This window comes from Gigantopelta aegis, chromosome 4 (genome assembly GCF_016097555.1).
Source record: "Gigantopelta aegis isolate Gae_Host chromosome 4, Gae_host_genome, whole genome shotgun sequence".
In the NCBI taxonomy this organism is placed as follows: domain Eukaryota; kingdom Metazoa; phylum Mollusca; class Gastropoda; order Neomphalida; family Peltospiridae; genus Gigantopelta; species Gigantopelta aegis.
Window position 1 is genome coordinate 87497330 of NC_054702.1, and position 24072 is coordinate 87521401.

The following is a 24072-nucleotide window of genomic DNA, read 5'->3' on the forward strand; positions in this document are numbered from 1 at the left end:
ACCATGCTATTTTTATAAACTAGTCATACAATACTGGGACAATGGGAAATTAATAAACATCCAGTAAAAACTAGTATAAATAAAAAATTCATCAGTATATAATTTTAATGAACATTTTATACCACACAGAGATATATATTTTGAAGTGTTTTCTTCATTATTATACTTCATTAAGAAATGACAGTCACGACTCTTAAAGGGGTATTCCTAACTTTACAGACATTTAAACATGCCCACTGCTAACAAGTCTTTTATTGAATAAAACTGGATAGTAATTACATTTTCTTGCTTAGAATATTAATGTTTGTACACTATGTGTTTCTGGGATTCCTAATGTTTATAACAGCTTAAACAGGATTTGGTTTTACATATACAAACTTATTCAAGGCAAACCCCAGTTTGAGCTGCTAATTTGAATTTTTGGGCCTTGTGCCAACCACTTTTGAAATATGCCAATGAGTGTGATATAAACTGGTTAAAATAAGGAACAGAAATGTGTTGCACTTTCCAAAGTATTCTACAGATTTTGTTTTTAAATTGGTAGCTCATGTTTACTAGATTATATATTTTATTCTTTCTACAGTTCAATTCATCAATGCCAGTCAGCCCAGAAGTAACAGGTTACAAGAAAAATCCAACTTTACAGGATAAAATCCATGTCATTGCATTTGTCATGGATGGATGCTCAGTGGATGTTTTTCCTGAAAAGATTCTAACAAACATTAAAGCCACACAACAAAAGGCAAATCAAAGAGGTACGTCAATACTGAATGTTTGGCTCAAAACGTAATAGTAGTTTAATTAATAACTTGTGTCTTAAATAGATCAAACTTCATTGCACATCGTGCATGAGTTCATGTTTCCTTACCATTGTTTGATCATCCTCTAAAGATGCTTTGAATTTTTAGTGTGTTAGTTTTTATGTTTTTAGCTCCCCTTAAATTTTCCTTCATCAAATTCCATCCTAATTACAAGTACATTTTCACCACTGTATGCTAGAGCTGTCTTTATTAGAGATCTTCAATAGGTAAAAGACAGCCCGGATTGTAATTGCAATTTTACGACCAGTTTTGGACTACATAAGCCTTGAAGTGGTTGTTATTACTGGTATATTTTAAAAGCAAACGTCTTCAAATAACTATCAAGATGATTTTTCTGTTTTACAACAGGTATCCCCCAAGTGGTTCTGCTCACCAAAGTGGACCGTGTGTGTCAGGAAGTGGAACAGGACCTGTCTCAGGTCTTCTACAGCCAGGCAGTCCAGGATCTTGTTGATGAGGTGTCACAGCTCGTGGGATTACCACGGGCTCACATCCTGCCAGTCAAGAATTACGAGAGAGAGATGGAGTTGGACCAGGGTGTCAACATACCGGCATTGCTGAGTGTCAGACAGATGCTGAGATTCGCAGACGACTATCTCTACAACTTTGTTGATGAAAGTTAAACATGACATTTTAAATCTTGTTGAGGTGCTGGAACCCATGGCTTTTGTGTTGTGCACATGTAATCAATTACATTTATATACAGGCAGTTTTAAGCCTTCTGGTGGATAATAGTCATTGCTTTTTAATTTGTTTAGACATCCATACAACTTTATCATATGATGCATATTACATAAATGTATTTCTTATTTTATATTGATACAGATTTTTATAATTATGCATACATTGTGTAAACTTTTGCATATTTTGTAAGCTATGTAAACATATTTTTTTATACAATTTTTGGGTTTTTTTAGACAAATACAGTTGCCTGGGTTTTTTGGTGCACAATCAAAATGTGATTTATAGAATCTTAACAAATTATTGGTTTTCCTTAAGTTAACAATGTATTAATGGTTTGGGTTTCATCTCATCTCATCTCATCTCATGTAGCAAAGTTTCCCACACTGAGTGAAATGTTTAGTGGTGTAGCTTACAGCCAGAACTTCATAAAACAAAAAGTTTCAGTGTTTTATAAAAACATATGTTAAAGGAAGGGCACATTAAGGCACTTGGCCTGGTATGCATAGTCAACGATATATATAATGCACATTATTGTGGGGGGGGGTTTTCCGTTATTTTGGTCTTTTTCTTTCCGTGGCCTGTATCTGTGGTTCCTGATTGGCAGGTGTATATTTAGACGGTCCCCAGATACTGTGTCTAGACACACTAAAAAGACATGCCTCTTTTATTAAGATCACAGGGTATTGTGTGATAACCGCACGGACACCCCTCAAATCATAATGGATATTATCAGCCGTCCTGCTTTATTACTGTACGTAATTATGTAAAACCTTTGATTAAGTAGACTTTCCCATCTAAAATCACAAAGCTGACCAACTGAGTGGTCGTTTTTGCTCGAATGTACCCTACCAGTGGGTCTAATAATATGCATTTTTTCTTTGGATTTTTTAAAAGAGAAAAATACTATAATTCCATTTCGTTCTATTGATGCAAATTGAAATATATTTAGTTAAATAGTTTATTATAGTATCAAGTCATTTATGTTGTTTTACAAGTCAGGTTGATGAAAGCGAAGTGCCTTGTCGTAAATTAGAGCGTTTGTTTACACTGTGCATAGAGGAGTTGGACGGAGCGGACGTCGCTTCATCCCAAACTATATCACAAAACATAACAAAATGGCAGGAATAATCATGGGTTTTTTATTAACTCTAAAATTACGCGTTTTTCATTTGTTAAAGTGTCAGCATGTGTTGGTAGTCCAGGTATGCATCTTTCCAACACATAAGGCTCTTGTTTGAGTTGCCTGTCCCTTTAACAGACAGCATTTTTGGAAAACGAATATAACAATTCTGATATCTTGTAACCAGGTTATAAGTTGAGTGAATTAATGGTTATAATGGTACAATTGTTTGGTTAAAAAATTATAAGATGCATTCTGAGTTTTAAAAAATATATAAACAACATCCAGAAATACATTTATGTTAAAACATATAAGGACCATATATTTTTGGCAGGTAACTGCGAAGAGCATTTTGCCAGCAGACACCATGACAATCATGTGACTTAAATAACTAGATAGCACTATAGCAGAGGACAGACAAAAATATTTTTCTTAAATTAAGGTATTTTTTTCAAATTACAGTCTTTGAAAATCATAGAAATAAGGTATAAAACATTTGCTGTATTTATAAGTGGATTACGGTAAGTTCAATGTTCTTTCTTAGCCTCATTTTACTAACATTTCTATGAATGTGACAGACATTTGTTTACTTTCGGCTGGGTTTCCATAGAAGTTCAATTTTCACATGTCATGATTCACTTTTCACCATTCACGCGTGAACAGAATAAAACGAACAACTCATTTTCAAAGTGCATGCCGCATTGGCATTCATGTGACACTTTACACCTTCATGTCATGGGTCACGTGTGAATAAAGAAATGAACATGCTCGTTTTTGTGACATGAACAGCAAAGTACAGTTACACTAGATTTGTAAGTATGCATGTTTAAATCATTTTATCCTTCTTGTTTGTCAAAAATAGCTTTGTGAAATGAACCTACATATTAATGCAAAATCAATTACATTATGTTGAAAATGTAAATACTGTAGTTTCTTCTTGCATGGATTTTGGGTACATTTTACAAACATTTTTGATTTATGTTTGGTTGCTAACTGGGTGGAAATGATACGATTAGATTAGATGGTATGGTATGGTATGGTATGGTATGGACAGTATGGTAGAATCCATGACCATCTACAGAAACGAAAGTTACAAATGAACTCAGTCTATGTGAACTTGGTGGAAACCGTCATGAAAGTGAATTGTGAAACGTTAATCAGGACACGTGAAAAGTGAACTTCTATGGAGACACAACGTTCCACACGTAAAGGTCAGTGTTGTCAGAAATCTTCAAATGACATCGACTCAACCACTGAAAAAACCCAGATCAACTGATGATATATCATATCCAATGGTAATTGTTTATGTTATACTGTAGATCCTGAAATTAACACGTCCCAAAATTACTGAGAGTGACGATAGCCAAACTAAAATGCGACATGAAATTAATGTGAGTGGCCTCCCTTTGAAATATTACTTTCCAAACAACTGACGACTGTGTATTTTTCAGTTAAATCCAAGTTACAGATGTCTTCAATGAGATCAACTCACTAACACATCAATTAACCCATTCAGTCTGTAGTGTTTTTTGTAACATCAACTCGAAGCTTATTTTTGCAGCAACCATTTATGTAACGTGTATAGTTACCTAAATCTGGCTAAACATTGACACACATGTACTATTACAAATGTATCTTCCTAAGTTGGCGAGTTGCAATCAATGGACTTATCTGTGAACATCGATTTCAAAGTCATAATGAAAGAACAATTCACCCAGTGGTATTCTGACAAAGCGAACTTGAACAGTAAAAACAAATAATTGGTCGACCTCAGGATTAGCATGCTAAAACTAGGGATTCGACGAGTTCAAAACATTTGACTTGAGTACTCGAGGGATTATTGTGTAACTTGTATTACTGATTAATTACTGCTGAAACTAATGCCCTACGTGGTCTCAGGTGTACAGACTCGAGTCTTACTAGACCCGTGCCCAAGTTTATACTCAAGTACTTCTGGAGACCCTTGCTAAAACCCATTTAGGCGCAATGCATTTTGTCAGTTGTGTTTTATAAATATATTAGAATTTTAATCTTTGTTTTGTTTTATAAATATATTAGAATTTTAATCTTTGTTTTGTTTTAATAAAGTGGAATACACTGACAAAACATAGAAATAAATGTGTCATATTGTTAATGTGAATAACACGAACTCGCATTTTTCGCATTAATAATATGATCACATTAATTTCAAGATCTACAGTATTTAACAAATATTGTAAAGAACTTTGTCTGCTCAGTATGGAAACTATTTCCAAAGGGGTGAAGGTACATAGATGGGGGTTTTAATGTTGCAAAACACAGTAATAATATAGCTGGTTTTGAATTTGAATGATGTCAATATTCGAATGACATAATAATTAAAAATATATATATATATTTATTGTGTATGATTCAAAAATGATGGTGCGGAAATGAAGCAAATAATTTATGCTGCGATTCAAAATAATATTGAACAAACACTCAGAACAATAGAATGGATTTATTTGTAGTTACATTTTAATGGCAACAGAAAACAGGTTACAAGAATCCTGTATAATGTCTAAAATGATCATATTTAGTTTACCATTTACACTTTAAACACATTATATTACAACCTCCACATTATTTGTGAAATAGGAATATTGTTTTTAGATACATGATCTTCATTCAAGATGAGTAAATCAGCAAGGACTTCATTATACATAGCATATGTTTCAATGTTCATGCCATACATTTACTGTCAAATGTACAAATAGTATTTATTCCAGGGACAATATTCAGACATTTTAAGTAATTGAAAGTTGGTTCACATGATTTTTTGATTACATGAATTATATTTATATAACCTGATAAATTACCTCCAATTTCCATTCAAATTAGAATAATTAGTTATCTTCTGGAGTGTACAACGTTTAATTTTAGAATGTGTGATGATTCACTATGTAACCAGTTTGCAGCATGCATGAGTTTAAAGTTGGTTAAATAACCCACACGCAAACAGAAGAACCATTTTAGAAAAATATATTTCCATGTATCCCTTAGTCGTGTGGAACTTTGCTAAACAGCTCTGTACAATTAAACATTTTAAAGATAAATGCAGATGTTTATCCATCTGCACATGCCATAATTTGTTCGCACTTAAATACTTATAAAAAAAATGTGCAGCAATGATTTTTCTGTTTTTAATGTTTTAACATTTTGAGTGGGATGATGTACATGAGAATCTAAGTCTTGCAAGCTGTATTGTACCAGTTTGTCATAGACCAGTATACAGGAGAAATTATCTCAAAAGGTGGCGAGATGCTCATTGTGACATTTTTTAATATGTGTGCACATCACAGACATAAGTGAAACAACCCACACAACCATTTACATGATATTGTGTTATTGCAATAAATAATTTAACAAATTAAAATGTACAATTTACTTTTTGAATGAAAATAAATACTTGACATTTTGTTGTTTGAGATGTGAGATGTGAAGTAGTGACTTCCAAACTATGAGATGTGAAGTAGTGATTTACAAAACTATGAGATGTGGAGTAATGATTTATAAAATGGATGTGGAGTAGTGATTTACAAAACTATGAGATGTGAAGTAATGACTTACAAAACTATGAGATGTGGAGTAGTGATTTATAAAACTATGAGATGTGGAGTAGTGATTTATAAAATTATGAGATGTGAAGTAGTGATTTATAAAACGGATGTGGAGTAGTGATTTATAAACCTGAGATGTGGAGAGGATTTATAAGACAGATGTGGAGTAGTGATTTAGGTTCTATACCACCATGCAGTTCAATACTATTTCTATGTCAGAATATATTCTGCAAAAAATACAACACTATCGAGAGGGTCATGTGACTACTAAGTTTAGGGAGTGCTCTCAACTGACAAGTACCATGTAAAAAATCAACATGGGTCAACCACAACTTTTTTTAGTTTACCACCCTCGTGCCAGAGTAAAGCCTCGTGTTGCTGTGATACAACTGGCACTATGCCACATGCACAGTTGTTATCAGTTAGTACTACATATAACAACTAACTTCAACCCAATGGGTTATTTAAATACTACAAAGGTCAACCTATTTATAATCATGAAGGAAAGATTTCAAAAGCCATATCAGAATTTTGTAGAATTTTTTTTGGTGAAGAACTATTTCCTAAACCGGACTATATTAAGCTGCTACAACTAGTAATGACATGACAAATGGTGATGTGTTGCCTTAAAGGACTTATTATATTCAAGAATCAACTTCAAATGTCTGTGTAGTAATTCAACCACTATTCATGTTCGTGAAAAAATTAGAGTGGATGGTAACTAATCTGATATTCACGTTTCCGTATCAGCTATTCACAATTATAAGAAGTTAACAAGCTATTTTAACTTTACAAACTTTGGAATCTGCATAGATATAGAATGGACACCAGTATTAAATACAACACTTTTAACTGGAGGATGATATAAGGTATAAAACAAAGACTACTGATACCTGAGGTGTGACCTTTGTCGCATGTACCTTCCTCTCCCGTTCTGGAAAAACAAAATGTGTGGCTATAACATTCCATTTAGAAAATTATCCAGGTCAAAAACAAAGCCAGTATTTCGAAAGTGGAACACTTTTGACGGGCTCCTTCCGATCTCGGTTTTCATTGGCTTATCACAAGTGTGGAATTCCCCAACAAGAGATCACGTGAGATTTCGCAATTTTTGAACAAATTTAACTGTCTTGATTGAGGGGTCGTCTCATATTTCCAAAACATATTTATATCCATAGAGGTATGGTACAACGCCTTTCCAGGGGTCGGTGGGTGGGGGATTTGCCTTAAAATTTTGACAGTGGCCAGCTGTTGATGATGATGATGATGATAACTTGTTTAACGTGCCCATATACCACTAGGGTTTCGAACACGCCCATCCCGAGTCCGCCTCCGATAAGATCGGTGACCTGACTCGGGATGGAGGAGGGGGGGGGGGGGGGGGGGTAGAGTTGAAAATGGGCAGAATTTTTAAAATAGCAATTAGTAAAAAAAGTTAATAGAATAAATTTTAAAAAAAAGAAACAAAAAAAGTTACAAGCCAAAAATAAAAAGAATTGACTGCTCGGCCGAATATTTATATAATTTGGAGCATTTTAGAAGGACAGTCCAAAATTAAATAAGAGAAAGAAGAGAGGATCGGACTATTTAATAATAATAAAAAAGAGAGTAATTTTGACAAACTTTTGAACGCAGATCTAAAAGTTTAAAGTCCGATCGATATGTCCACGTGAGTGGCCTCGTTAAGGCCGTTTGGGTGCACAACTTATAGGGATGAGATGGGTTGCATCCCGTCAAGAAAAACCCTAGATTGACAGTCGATAGACGTTGAAGGTGTAGTGCTATACAGATCTTGAGAAGCCGGATCGTCTGAACGAGAGAATCAGACTAGTGTATAGTCCTGTCGTCGTGGGTTGGTATAGTGGTGCGGACGGGCCCGACTCCGGAGGATACGAAATGGTATCACTATAAAGCAAAGTAAAGTCTAGAAAAGAGTAGTAGGGGCCGACCCCGCTTCCTATTTCTTCTTAGAGTGGGGCGGTCAATCTTCCAGTGCTGCCAGGACAGGCTCGGACATGTAGAGACTAAACGCGAACAACCGTGGCGTTCTGCAGAATGGCCGTCATACGAGTCCCGAAAAAAAAAGTCAACATAGTCAGACGGAGAAATTACGTGGAGGCGAGGAATCTCGCTCAAAAAGAATCCAACCTGGTGGTGCAGACTGTCGAAACAAGAAGCGTTCCAGCGTTCAATCAGTTGCAATGGCCGCATACATCCCAGTAGAAAACTTCATTTCGCTGACAAAAACAACGAAATGAAGGATCCCCAAGTCGAGCACACGAAAGCACGTGCAGTGTGCACCAGCGAAACAAACACGTCTTACCGCATGGAGCTCCAGACTGGGAATTGCCAGCTGTTGGCATACGCGTTACATGTAAGGGGGTGTTACTAATTACGTAACGCTCTAGGGGTAGAGGAAGAGGGTACTGTGTTCAATTTACGTAACATTTTTCAAGACTATGTTATTTTTATTCATTACTTAGACCTAAAAAGGTGTTTTTTGGAAATGCGCGGTCAATCTAGGATCGATCCCCATCGGCGGGTATATAAAAGATCATGGTATGTGATATCCTGTCTGTGGGGGGTACATATAAACGATCCCTTGCTAAAAAAAAATGTAGCGTGTTTTCAAGGCGCGTGTGCAGGGATTTCAGCGGGGTTGGGGTTATAGACTGTGTTGAGCGAAGTTTATATGGGGCCATGGTCCCCCAGAAAATACATTTCAATTTTTTTTAAGCTTGGGCAAGTAAGGGTTTCGACCTCCAATACCCTCCCCCTGCACATGCACCCGATTCCTCCCTAAGATTATATACTCTTCAAAAGAAGAAACGCAAAACCACATTGTCGTAACATTTGGAGAATTGATTTAATTATTGAATGGTGAGTCCGATAATTACCAAATGTTGCAGGATTGTTCACAATTCACTCTAGTCCATTGTGAGTAAGTGATAGGACACACCACCAAGGTCAAGGTCATCTGGAGTCAATACCGGGTTTGACAACTGCCTGGCACCGCCTGCCCATTGAAGCAACCAGAGTACGGATGACGTCCCGGGGGATGGTGGCCCACTCGGCCTGCAAGGCTGCTGCCAGCTCGGGCAGGGTCTGGGGCTGTGGTTGTCGCTGTCGGAGGCGTCGGTCCAACTCGTCCCATAGATTCTCAATTGGGTTCAAATCCGGTGATATCGATGGCCAAGGAAGGACATTAATGTTGTTGTTCTGTAGGAAAGCCGTTGTGAGACGTGCTGTGTGAGGCCTGGCGTTGTCATGTTGGAACATTGCGTTGGCGTTGGCCATAACTGGAACGATGTGTGGCCGGAGGATCTGGTCAATGTAGCCCTGTGCATTCAGGTTGCCCTGCACGTGGACCAGGTTAGTTCTGCCAGTGTGTGAGATGGCTGCCCACACCATGACACTACCCCCGCCGAATCTGTCCACTTCCTGCACGCAGTTTGCCGCATAACGTTCACCACGACGCCTATACACGCGACATCTTCCATCATGACGTCGGAGCAGAAATCGGGACTCGTCACTGAACCACACCTGTCTCCATCGCAGTTGAGGCCATTGTCGATGAATCTGGCACCACTGCAGTCGGAGTCGACGGTGTTGTGGTGTTAAGATGACACCTCGAACTGGACGTCTGGCACGAATTCCTACCTCACGTAGGCGGTTCCGTACGGTCTGGTCGGATATCCTGCGCAAACCTGGTATTGCTGCGGCTGTAGAGGTGGCAGTAGTCAATCGTTCCCGAAGGTGGCGTACCCGGATGTAGCGGTCCTGCCCGGGGGTAGTGACCCGTGGTCGACCGGATCTAGGGAGGTCACGTGTTGATCCATGTTGCTGGTAACGGTCCCACAGTCTGGAGATGGTGCTTGGGGACACATGGAATGCCCTGGCAACGGCCGTTCTGGATTCGCCTGCGTCTAGTCGGCCGATGGCATTGTTTCTCTGCGGTTCACTGAGACGTGGCATGTCCTGGATTGTCAACTGTCGGCCAGATACAGAGGCCAGGCAAGCGAACAGCCTGCACTTTTATACTGTCGGTGTTCATGTTGCACGTGCAGACAAAGCACGTGCAGTGGTGACATGGTTTGCACGTGGCTGCGTTTTTGCGAATATTCACATTTTGGAACTTTATTGTACAGTAGCTACGTTTTATCGAATGTAACCGTGGGAATGTGTTTGGGGCATGCAATGACCTTATATTCACAAAGCATGAACCGGTAGGAAACATAAAATCGGAGTTATAACCCATTTGTACCCTTTTGCGTTTCTTTTTTTGAAGAGTATATGTTAAAATTACCAAATGTTAGACATCCAACAGCAGGTGGAAGGAAGGATAGGATATGTTTTATTTAACGACGCACTCAACACATTTTATTTACGGTTGGGATGTGGGAGCAAGAACTGTACTGCCATGAACAGGAACGTATACCCTCAGGATAATTCAGAATATTTTCAAATTATTTTCAAATCACTGGCATGATTCTGCAAGTAAGGTTTTGATTGGTGGACATGAGCTGCAACTGGCTGCTGTTAGATCCACATGTAATAGTGGAGCTAATTTTAATTAGATTGTGATAAACATATAACGTTATCGTTTCTTTGCTTTAGCTGCCATTCTGGTAGTCATCCTGAAACAAGAACATTTAGGTGTGATTGCTAACTTCCTAGGCCTTTTCCTATAGACATACAATATAATGGCAACAATTACTTATTTAAATGTAATTTCTTTCGTTTGAGATCCGAATTAGAACGAAATTTATTTCTCCTAGTATACAGAAATAAACAAGGGAGGTAATTTGTATTTATAGAGGGCGGTATGTATGTGGTATAAAAGGCAATGTATCATGTGATGAGTTCTCTCAGTTCAGCATTTTTTCAGTCATTTCCGATCTAAACAAAGATGAAGCAGGACGTGTGCGCCTGCTCTCTCGAGCTACCCCCCCACCTGGGGGGACTCATTGTTTCGTACGGAGCGCTTTTGGAGTACCGCGTCACGTACACCGGGCCACGGGCAACCGTGACCTTGGTGTACGGTGAACCAGCGAGGAAGCCATCTAGGAGGAGGAGGAGGAGAAAGACGGACGCGCCAGGGGCGGACCGGGGGAGGTCAAAACCGGTAGCTCAACTACCGGCGGCGACTTCTTCCGCTGTACGCCCCAAGCCCCAGTCTACACCAGCGAGACCAACTGACACAGCCCTGCTGTATCCAGCTGTTGACTTGCCAGTGGCGAAGCCGGAAGCGGACCTCAACAGGGCCCTGAGGGAATCGCCCCCCACATCTCCGAAGCCTTCAGCCTCCGGGTTACCAGCGATGCCACGCCCACCCAGGAAAAGTGGCGCTGCAGAAATCCAGGCCCGTCTTGTGGCCGTTGGGAAACGGAAGGCGGTTGTGTCCCCAGGCGACCAACCAGACAAGCCAAGTCCGCCGACACAACCGACTACACCGACTCTACCGCCGCCGATAGAGGATCCGACCATCGGCCAGCCTTGGACACTACAATCTGGCAAGCTACCATCGCGTTACGCAAGGCTGGTCAAGACTAACATCGGGGATGTCCGTCGGCTCTTATGTGAACCGGGTCCGGAGACCTTCGAACCTCTGCCGCGGACGGAAGGAGAGTACTCGGTGAGGAGGATTATTATGAAAGATGGGAGAGGGATCTGCCTTACTGTCCGCCGGAAGGGACTTTTCCACCAAGGGATGCTTCTCGACGAAATGGACAACCCGACCATCCACCGCGTCATCAAGACCGTTGCCGGGGAGGACTACCGTCCACTCGTCGGGAGCATCGCCCAGTCCACATTCCGGCAAGCCCTCCACCATCTGGATTCGACCCTCTTCATCAGCTCTCCTTGACGACATCCCCTCTACCAACTTCCTTTACCTCCGTGAGTAACCTCTTTTTTTTTTTGGGCTAGTTAGACTTTAAACATTTTGGAAGCAGTTCAAAAGTCTTATGTTTATTTTTTTTATAAGTAGTCTAACGCATTTTACTTTGGCGCCCGTTCAATTGCTCAAAATCACCTTAAAACTTTTCGGCCGAGCAGTCTTACCTATTTTGGGTTTAAAACTTAGAGTCCGGACATGTCTAGGTATGCAGTTAATCTTCATAGACTTAGGTAAAAAACAGGCTTCACCGAGGAATCGAAATTCAGCCAATCAGAGCACGGCTCCCACTCGGTGTACTTCAAGCTTTATGAAGTGTCTGCTATTTGGTCCGCGCTGGCGTCGACCGTACTAAATGGCTTTTTTCCAAATTCTGCCCACTTCAAACTTACCCCCCCCCCTCCTGCTCCGGAGTTAGTCACTGGCGATGTCAGAGGCTAAATCCGTGGTGGGCGTGCCTGAACCATGATGGATAGGGGCACGTAAAATTAGTTCCCATTCCCATTCTCAGTTCAGTGGTCGGCAGTCAGAATGCACTGACTGTATGCAATTATATGGTGTTTGTTTCTTCTATATGGGCCAAAATGTTTATTGTAGGGGGGTTCTAGGAGAATAATAATAATAATAATACAATAGTACTGTATGCATATACAATTTGTCTACAAATGTATTTCCATAACAATCAAATTAAAAAAGAGGGTATTATTTACAACAGGATTTTGAAAGAAACAAGAAAAGAAACAAAGGGCATGTGAAATCAAACCATTAGACTAATTTAATCAAAACGATATATTTATTTAATAAAGTTTTGAACATAAATATTTTTTTTAAATATTAATAGACCTTTAAACTTTAGTAGCTGGTTTCAAAATTATTGTTTCAGTTGATGATAAACATATAGCGTTATCGTTTCTTTGCTTTAGCTGCCATTCTGGTAGTCATCCTGAAACAAGAAGTTATAAAATATCTCTATTAGAAAGTGAATGTGAGGACTGAATTCTTTGCTCAATAGAACCTTGCATTTGACGTATAAACTATTGTTTGGGGTAAAATAGAATGTCAGATCCTGCCATGCTCTTACTTATGGCTACGTCATTTTTATGGTTATTTTTGATTTAAATGATATGCAGTATTTGATTTAGCAAAAGCTTCTCATAAATGGATCTCTCGGCCATTATAGCTCTGTCACTAACATAAAAATATTTTCCTCGTTGATGTAAAATGGGATGCATTGCAATTTCCTTGTTGTGGCTGCTGTAGTGGCGGCAATCTTGAAGTTAAATGATGTTGCAACTTGGAGTAGTTCTAATGAATTCCTTGATCTGTAAAACACTGTCTCAGATATCAACAGTTTTATCATAGGTGTTAAAATACCATACTTATTGCCAGTTTTGGTTTTGGGCAGCTATCTTGGACGCCATGTTGAATATTTTAAAATGCTCAAGGGTGCCGAGTTTGCACCCCTCGAATCCTCAATCATCACCTTCCAAAGATGTAAAAACCGCAAAGAATAGTTGTGGGTACCAAAATGCAAGATTCAGACAATAATGAGGGTTTGGTAAACAGACTATATATATATGTATGTATGTATGTATGTATGTATGTGAGTGTGTGTGTATGTATGTATATATGTATAGATATAGATATAGATATAGATAGATATATATATATATATATATATATATATATATATATATATATATATATATATATATATATGTGTGTGTGGGATGTAAGTGTCAATAATGAGGTGTTGTACCACTGGATTAGTCGGTGGGCGGACATACCCTACCTCACCCCAACCCAATCACACCTCATTTTCTCACTACCATTTATATTTGCCTGTCGCCCCATAACGCGACTCAAGAGTGTCTGCCCCCTCCTCCTCCACCACCACCACCACGTCATGCCTCCATTATAAAATCCCAGTTACAGTTAAATAGTAATACCATGGCAGAGGCGGATCTAGGGGGCAGAGGCCCGCACCCCCCTAAATTTTGCGATAGTTATAATTTTATTATATATTAAATTTCTTCTTTTTTTACGATCCCCCTCCAAACCTCCCCCAAAGTTCCCTTGGCATTCCACTTAATCTCACTGCCCCCCCCCCCCCCCAAAAAAAATGGATTTTCTGGATCCGCCACTGCATGGGAACAGTGTAGTGGAAAGAAAGAAAGAAATGTTTTATTTAACGACGCACTCAACACATTTTATTTACGGTTATATGGCGTCAGACATATGGTTAAGGACAACACAGATTTTGAGAGGAAACCCGCTGTCGCCACTACATGGGCTACTCTTTCCAATTAGCAGCAAGGGATCTTTTATTTGCGCTTCCCACAGGCAGGATAGCACAAACCATGGCCTTTGTTGAACCAGTTATGGATCACTGGTCGGTGCAAGTGGTTTACACCTACTCATTGAGCCTTGCGGAGCACTCACTCAGGGTTTGGAGTCGGTATCTTGATTAAAAATCCCATGCCTCGACTGGGATCTGAACCCAGTACCTACCAGCCTGTAGACCGATGGCCTAACCACGACGCCACCGAGGCCGGTACAGTGTAGTGGAGGTAGCAGAGGCGTGCTCCATCTTTTTCGCCGACTTCAAATAAATAAATAAAAGCTTGTTTAAACACCTCTCACCCTGTTCAGCGCCCCCTCCCCCCTCACCACCACCACTACCACCACCACCATGAACCCCTGGATATGCGCCTGGGAACTGTTGTAAGCATAAAACAACATAGACCGAATTATTCATACAAGTCAGGCCCGTGCGCAGCCCCCCCCCCCCCCCCCCCATAGTCTGCCGAGGTCAATGGCTGTGTAAACAATATATTTGACACATTTTGAGGCAAAGAAACATTTCAAATTTACTTCCCAGAATGCAGGAAAATGCACCTCCTGCATTCTAGATTTAAAACAATTTCGGGAGGCATGCCCCCGGACCCCCCCCCCCCCCCTTTGGGCCGTCGATTACGCACCCACCCACCCCATATAAATTTCTGCGTACGTGCCTGCAATTTATCATGGACTATTTTAAAACGACAAACATATATACTGAACAAAAATAGAAACTTCCGATTTGTACATATAGTATTTGTTGTGTTAAAGAATTCATTGTGTATTGAAATTATATAGGTAGTATTAGCCTTGAGCTGTATTATCAGGATTCATGAATGTTGTCGATTATTTTTGCACTATTAATCGTCGACAACGTGAAATTCAATTTGCACGTGCATTCATGTTTACATTCTAGCATTTTTAGTATGCCAAGAATACCCAATAAATTACGCGAACTTGCGATTGGCATGCTTGATGCTGGCATGTCGACAGAAGACGTTGCAAGGCATGTTGGGAGTTCTAGTCGAGCGATACGAAATCTTCGCGTAAGATTTCGAACGACAGGAAGCACCAACGACTTGCCACGTCGTGGACGTCCGCGTGTTACACCGCGTGGTCAAGACCGCTATATCATGAACATGCATTTGCGCAATCGATTCCAAACTGCCACTGCTACTGCTGCTAACACACCTGGGCTTCATAATAACCGAATCAGTGGGCAAACTGTTCGTAATCGTCTGCGGGAGAACGGTTTACATGCACGACGTCCTTACGTCGGGTGCGTTTTAACGCAACGTCATCGTCTAAATCGTCTTAATTGGGCACGTGTACACACTCGTTGGATACGACGACGCTGGAATACCGTTCTTTTTTCGGATGAATCCAGATTTTCTTTACAACGTGGTGATGGCAGGGTGCGCGTCTACCGTAGGAGAAATGAACGCTATGCTGACTGTTGTGTTCTTGAACGAGCTCGTTTCGGGGGTGGGGGTTCTGTCATGGTCTGGGCAGCCATTGCCCATGGTTATCGTTCACCACTAGTCGTCATTGATGGCAATTTAAATGCTCAACGTTACCGCGATGACATTCTCGCTCATCGCGTCATTCCTTTGTAACAACGCATACATTTCGATTTTTCAGCATGATAATGCCACCTCTCATACAGCTAGAGACACTGTAAATTTTCTTAGGACAAATAACATTGATTTCACTGATGACTGGCCCGCTAAAAGTCCTGATCTCAACCCCATCGAGCATGTCTGGGATAGTCTGGACAGATGATTGAGGCGTCGTCCCAACCCACCCGCTAACGTCAACGAACTTCGTCAAGCGCTCATTCAGGAATGGAACAATATTCCACAGGCAGAAATCAACACTTTAGTCAGGCAGAAATCAACACTTTAGTCAATGCTATGCGCCTGCGATGCACTGCAGTGGTCAATTCAAGAGGTGGTCATACCCGTTATTAAGTGGGTGTTTTTATTTTTAACCCCTACCACACTTGGTCAAAATTTCTCCCAGTTTCTGTTAACCTATTCCATGATTTTTGCACCAAACGATGCATCATGGAACACTCTTTAAACGCATATATAACAATTATTCCCCCGGTTTGTTTTCATCAAGTTATGTTCAAGCAAAGTTAGCGGAAGTTTCTTATTTTGTTCAGTATATATAGATTTGAAAATATTATCACGTCTGCTTATAGAACTTATTATAAATTTGTAAGAAACACTGGTGAATATTTGCTGTATTGGCCACTCTCGAGGAAATCCCACAAGAATGTGCCCACCCCTGCATTATGGTGAGGAACATGCAGCACGAGTAATGCTACTAAGAAATCACGTGGTCAATTTCGGGAATTTTTTTGCTTTGCTGTACGTGTCTAAAGGAAGTAATGTTACTGAGAAATCACGTGGTAAATTTCGGGAAATTTTCTAGTTTTGCTTTACGTTTCCAGAGTTTAATACATATTTTATTAAGCAGTAACATCAGGTGATACTTTCAGATGTAAGTTATTGTTGCTGCTGTTGTTGTGTTGTATTGTACGTAATTGTTATCACAACTGACTTGTATTTTCCCGTCTGTTTTAGTATTTAGTATAATCACAGTAATGTGGGATGTGTGGTAGGTCAACGCGGAAGTATAGAACGGCAGCTTAACGGAGTTACAACACAGAATGAGTCATGGGTGTGATCAGCCTGTTCTCGGGGGGGGGGGGGGGACTTTCCTTTGGCACTGTCACTAATCTAACTCTATTTATTATAAGTATTTATAATGTTCTTTATAGTGACAGTGCCCAAGGAAAGTCCTACCATATAACTGGATCTTTTTACAACACCCCTAGTTTCGCACAAAATGGGAGTACTTTCTTTGTTTCAAGCATAAGAGGTATTGGATGAAATAAAATTGCATACATGTTTTACAACAAAACAGTCACATTTCAGGGATGTAGCTAGGATTTATTTTGGGGGGTTGGGGGGGGGGGCAACTGTGTAGTTTCCTTTGGCACTGTCACTAATCTAACTCTATTTATTATAAGTATTTATAATGTTCTTTATAGTGACAGTGCCCAAGGAAAGTCCTACCATATAACTGGATCTTTTTACAACACCCCTAGTTTCACACAAAATGGGAGTACTTTCTTTGTTTCAAGCATAAGAGGTATTGGATGAAATAAAATTGCATACATGTTTTACAACAAAACAGTCACATTTCAGGGATGTAGCTAGGATTTATTTTGGGGGGGGGGGGGGGGGGGGCAACTGTGTAGTTAATAGTCTAAAACTACTTAAACAGTTAAGAAGATAATTTTCTTTAAGTTTTTATAATGCTTTCCGGACTCTTTTTTTTTGGGGGGGGGGGGGGAACTGCCCCCAATGGCATGACTTTTAGTATTAACTGATCTATCAAAAGTTATGTGCACCTTGCACCTGATGTTATTTGGTTTATTGAACCCCCACATGCACCATATTTATTTTTTGCAATTTTATCTTGTGTATATCAGTGTTTGAAATAAGCACTTATCTGTTTGTCCAGACCGTGAAAATCTGCCCAGACAAACAAAATGTACCTTCGTGGTTGTCCAGTAGACAAGTAAAAATGTATAATGCTGTTTCATTTTCAGGAAATGAAAAACATTGTCGTACTTGATTAAAACAAACTATTTATTTGGACGAGTAAAAATATTGTCAGTCGATTTCTAGATGTATTTGTCCGGTGGAGTAGTTCAATATTCTGCTTATTTCTATCTCTGTATTGCGTCTGGTGTATTTTCCTCTTAATTAATATGGCTGTGATGTGTTTCTTACTCGCCCATTAATAAGAACATCATTTATTATTTATGATAACACACACTAATAACACACATACATGCAATATCAATTTAAAGCTATATGATTGGCTTCTCTAGGTGATGACTGATCATCACAACCATGCCATCCAATGAAAAAAGCACCATCAAAATTGATTGGCCTGTTAAGTTAACCTGAAACTGATTATGCGGTGATGCCAGGTGCATGTTCAGGGGGTTTGCCCGAGTACTCTTACTTTCAAGAGCTAGACGGATATTTGGACAAGTTTGACTTTCGAGAGCTAGACGGACATTTGGACAAGTTTGACTTTCAAGAGCTAGACGGATATTTGGACAAGTTTGACTTTCGAGAGCTAGACGGACATTTGGAGTTAGAGGGGATTTATGGAACAAACAACCACTGCCCAAGCAAATTTATTTTTCAATACATTTTCTGTGGGAGCATGTCTCCATCCCACCCCCCATAAATTCTGATTGCTACTGTCTAGACCCCCTGGTAAACTTCCTGCACAAGCACATGGATGCACAAATTACTTGGAAATATAAAGGCATAAATAGATTTTATTTGAAAAAATGTTTTAATTTATTTAAAACCTGAATTTAGAGGATATATAATAAATAGAATACTACATTCCTGTATATTATATACCATTTAACGTAAAAAAAATATAATTAAAAACATATCCAACTCCCTTTCGCCCATTAAATATGTTTTGAAACAGCTTGTAAGAGAAATGGTATCTAATGGCCACTCATGTAGTATTCTCTATATTTACCACTCTTTTCATTTTTGTCTTTTGTTTGTTTTGTTTATTCACACCACTAGAGCACATTGATTCAATTAATCATTGGTTATTGGATGTCAAACATTTGGTAATTTTGACATGACATTGTAGTCTTAGAGAGGAAACTCGCTACATTTTTCCATTAGCAGCAAGAGATCTTTTATATGCACCATCCCACAGAAAGGATAGCACATACCATAGCCTTTGATATACCAATCGTGATGCACTGGCTGGAATGAGAAATAGCCCAATGGACCCACCGAAGGGGATGGATCCCACTCATTTTAGTCATACCATATTTTTTAATGTCTAAATATGCCTTTTTCTATCACTTGTCATCTTTTTTATCTACACATTATGAGTGTGTTTATGTACACCTTATTGTGCTTTGTATATTTTATATCTTAAATGTTTTTAATTGTGTATGTTGTGTATGTTGTGTTTTGTATGCCTGATTTTATATGTATGATTGTTCTTGCTTCACTTGTAACCATACTAGACTAGTCAGCTTATAATATATTATGCTTTGTTATTTGTCAGTTAAAATGTATCATCTACCATCAAATTACTGGATGCTCCAATAGGATAATACAAATGTATGTATGTTCAAGGAAAAGTACCAGTAATGTTTTTCAAGTTCTATATTCAATGTTAAAAAGAGTATGAAAAATTACAAACATGTTTTCGTTTCATATCTTCTGATCCTGCCAGCTAAATACTAGCTACAGTTTTCCATTACCAGCATGGAATCTTTTATTTGCACTTTTTCACAGATATGACAGCACATACCATGGCCTTTGATATACGAATCGCATGGCACTGGTTGGCATGGGAAACTCCCAATCACAGAATGGGTCCACAGACTAAATAAGCACTCTGCAGACTAAGCTAGACTTGCCCCCCAACCACCCACCCCACCCCCACTCCACTTCAAGAATATCTTTCTTACACACCTGTTGCTGAGAATATCATTCATTATGATGAAACATCAATAATACATGAGCGTATTGTCAATTTAAAGACATATACTGACTGCTCCTAAATGATGAACTGGTCACCACAGCCGAGCGAAAAAAGAATACTCAATATTGATTTGTTATCTATAAGTTGGTTAAAACAATATTTTTTGCCATTCAAAAATAGTAGCTGTCTGTGGATTGGCCAACATGCGTTAGCTTATATTAAGGCCTCTCCCAACATTTTACAATATAAATATACATAGGTATCGGAAGATGGCAGCAACTGGGGGGGGGGGGGGGGGCACTTATTAAATGCCAGTTCATATGTTCATATTGTGCATATTGTGGCCCCTCCCAGTTTCAGAGTTAGGGGGCCAGTGCACCCCCACCTGGACTCTCCGTTTCCGAAGCCTATGATATATTACAAGTTAACCTATACGTTAACCTGAAGCTGAATAGTATGCGATGCGTAAGTTAGCAACAAACACAAGGGCTGTAAATAAGTACTAGTTGAAAAAGATTATTAAAGAAATACAATACTGCATTCATGTCTGTTTTAAGATACCAGGGGAGTAGGCTAGGGGGGTTCGGACGAAACACACACACGCACGCACCTGCTGAAGCAAATGGTCCGCTTTCAGAACTAAAACGTACAGATTTATACATGTGGAGTTTCTGGTGGTGCAAAATCAAAATAGAAAAAGGTCCACTTGGTTCATATTTGACACCCCCCCCCCCCCCCCCCCCTAGGTCCAGATCACACTACGCCCCTGGATACCATTTATCTTACAACTTGTTTAAACACCTGTCCCACACCTTGCCGCTTAAAGGGAGCTCTCTCTTCCCATCATGATCACTCCCCTAGACTAAGGTCGACGCAGTCACTTTTCACACCCTTGTTTTGGCTTCATACATAATAAATGAAACATATCCAATGGTAATTTTTTGATATGATATATTTGAGAAAATGTACTTTTTATTTCTTTCATCTTTTAAAACTTAAACTTAATATTTTATGCAGAATTATAAAAAATAAAAACATATCGACCTGTAAACAGCATTGTCTGCTTGTTACAGAATTTTGACAGGGGTCAAGATTAGTAGACCAGTTTATATTTTTAATGTGGCGAAGCATTGTAGTAATATAGCTACTTTTTTTTATTTCAATGACGTCAGTATTCCAATGACGTCACTTTCCATCCTCTTACAATAACCACAATAACCATAACAGTGTTCGAGATTAACAGTATTCCGATATCCTGGGGATACCAGAATTTAATTTTGGATACCAGACTTCAATACCCCAGTATCCCACCAGGATACTAATGTAATGTAACATTGTTGTTGGGTTTTTTAATCGCTGAAACAATGAACGTCGGTCATTTACTGAAGTTAGGTAACAGTATTTCGAGCTCGTATCCAGTCTAATGCTATGCCGTAACAATATCTCCCCCAGCTCATACCCAGTCTAATGCTACACTGGAGCAATAGCGGGGTAGCAATAGACTGGGAACCGCTAAGTTGCTATTGTTTTTGTTGGATGTTTCCTCCCTTCAAATTTTATTTGAGATATTGATTCCACATAAGCAGGAAATTGATACAGGTAGGTTTATCATTAGTAATGTCAGAAACACTTATAGATTACTGCTAAATATTAATTTATGTCATTATTACGCAAAAATAGATGCAGCAAATCTTTCTGCAGATTCTGTTTAATTGCCAATTTCACAAATTCCACGATTTCGATTGCGGTGTAGCAGTAAACTGGGAACGAGAACAGTGTCGTCCAAGTATGTTATGGTGTTATTTATGAATTTCATTTAAGTGGGATACTAAATTCTCAGGTGGGATACCAGATTTTGAAATGTTAGTATCCAACTGGGATACTGGCCAAAATTTCAAATCTCGAACACTGCATAAACCAAGTACCAAACGTTTCCATTTTAAGAATATTGGTAAAATTCCAATGCAAAATTGCTATTGACCTTTTTTTGTTTGAACATTACTAATGCACCTGAATGTGTTTGAAAAAATATCTTGTGATTAAAAAACTGTACCTTTTACGAAATATTGATTTCAAGTGAAATTACGGTAAGATGTTATATTTATTGTGTAAGAAGCCAAAATATGGGTGCGAAGAGTGACTGTCATCGACTTTAGTTCAATATGATAATAGCTTAAATGGCTCCACATAATCCAAGTTAGGGGAACAATTAATCACTCCCTCAATTTTTCACATCATGGTCTGGTATCCCAAATCATTTTTGCTCATTAAATATGTTTTCAAACAATGCATTGTAAGATAAATGGTATCTAACGGCCACTCATATAACATCTCTATTTAATGCCCAGCTTTGTATACCAGAATATACTAACCTTTCGTGAACAATTGCTATCATCACTGCTTGGGCTGTGATTCATGATCACGTGTCATCTCCATTTTATCACAATATCCCATCATCACTGCTTGAGCTGTGATTCATGATCACGTGTCATCTCCATTTTATCACAATATCCCATCATCACTGCTTGGGCTGTGATTCATGATCATGTGTCATCTCCATTTTATCACAATGAAATATGATATATATATATACAATGCGCAACAAATGGTAACATATATTAATACACTTATGACATATAATTAATACTTAATTAGAGGAGGAAACATGAATTATGATATTAATTCTTGATGACACTGCATAGAAAAATAGATAAATTTAGCTAGGTGTAATGTTTGCAATTTTGAATTTAATGATAGCAAGTTAGTAATCACTGCTTCGGCTGTGATTCATGATGACGTGTCATCTCCATTTTATCACAATGTTCCATCATCTCTGCTTGGGCTGTGATTTGTGATCACGTCTCATCTCCATTTTATCACAATGTTCCGTCATCTCTGCTTGGGCTGTGATTTGTGATCACGTCTCATCTCCACTTTATCACAATGTCCCGTCATCTCTGCTTGGGCTGTGATTTGTGATCATGTGTCATCACTTTATCACAATGTCCCGTCATCTCCACTTGGGCTGTGATTTGTGATCATGTGTCATCACTTTATCACAATGTCCCGTCATCTCCGCTGGGGCTGTGATTTGTGATCATGTGTCATCACTTTATCACAATGTCCCGTCATCTCTACTTGGGCTGTGATTTGTGATCACATGTCAAAGAGCATTACATAATTATTGAACAGTCCATTCATTTTGGTGGAGTCCAATCATTTCAAATTAACAAAAAAAGATATATGTATGTATTTTGTCAAAAAAATGTAGTTGAATCCTTTCAATTTTACCCTGAACTTGTGTTGAATTGTCTAAAAAGATACTGAATTTTATTTCAAATTACTTAATTGTAGTATTTTTGTTTTGTTTTTGCATAGCTCTGAACAGTTTTTTAATTTAACTTTTCAACTTTTATATTGGTGTTGAACATTGATCCATATTCTTACCTTTGTTTGACACTCACTAGTCATTGTATTCTTTGTGCTGGGATGGCGTTGAACATTGATCCATATTCTTACCTTTGTTTGACACTCACTAGTCATTGTATTCTTTGTGCTGGGGTGGCGTTGAACATTGATCCATATTCTTACCTTTGTTTGACTCTCACTAGTCATTGTATTCTTTGTGCTGGGATGGCGTTGAACATTGATCCATATTCTTACCTTTGTTTGACACTCACTAGTCATTGTATTCTTTGTGCTGGGATGGCGTTGAACATTGATCCATATTCTTACCTTTGTTTGACACTCACTAGTCATTGTATTCTTTGTGCTGGGGTGGCGTTGAACATTGATCCATATTCTTACCTCTGTTTGACACTCACTAGTCATTGTATTCTTTGTGCTGGGGTGGCGATGAACATTGATTCATATTCTTACCTCTGTTTGACACTCACTAGTCATTGTATTCTTTGTGCTGGGGTGGCATTGAACATTGATCCATATTCTTACCTCTGTTTGACACTCACTAGTCATTGTATTCTTTGTGCTGGGGTGGCATTGAACATTGATCCATATTCTTACCTCTGTTTCACACTCATTAGTCATTGTATTCTTTGTCCTGGGGTCGCGTTG

At 38.9% G+C, this 24072-nt stretch overlaps 3 protein-coding genes across 5 annotated transcripts in view; all 3 read left to right on the forward strand.

Annotated features, from left to right (window-relative positions):
- LOC121371328 (kunitz-type serine protease inhibitor-like) overlaps nt 1-24072 on the forward strand; it is a 33600-nt gene that overhangs the window by 1875 nt on the left and 7653 nt on the right. The gene's annotated exons all lie outside the window — the stretch shown is intronic.
- LOC121371327 (interferon-induced protein 44-like) lies at nt 589-2353 on the forward strand. The gene is made up of 2 exons (XM_041497136.1): nt 589-755; nt 1170-2353. Exons 1-2 carry the CDS (start codon nt 596-598, stop codon nt 1442-1444), a joined length of 435 nt encoding a protein of 144 aa, XP_041353070.1. The 5' UTR covers nt 589-595; the 3' UTR covers nt 1445-2353.
- LOC121371325 (interferon-induced protein 44-like) overlaps nt 11984-24072 on the forward strand; it is a 219557-nt gene continuing 207468 nt past the window's right edge. For both annotated transcript variants that reach the window (XR_005957789.1, XM_041497130.1), the window contains exon 1: nt 11984-12101. The gene's annotated coding sequence lies outside the window, so the exon portion shown is untranslated. The remainder of the gene's footprint in view (nt 12102-24072) is intronic.

Excerpts from the sequence above, each read along its gene's own strand:
- LOC121371327 (XM_041497136.1), top strand. The coding sequence starts at position 596 with ATGCCAGTCAGCCCAGAAGTAACAGGTTACAAGAAAAATCCAACTTTA. Across the intron at positions 756-1,169 it reads ACAAAAGGCAAATCAAAGAG|GTATCCCCCAAGTGGTTCTG; the intron begins GTACGTCAATAC and ends GTTTTACAACAG.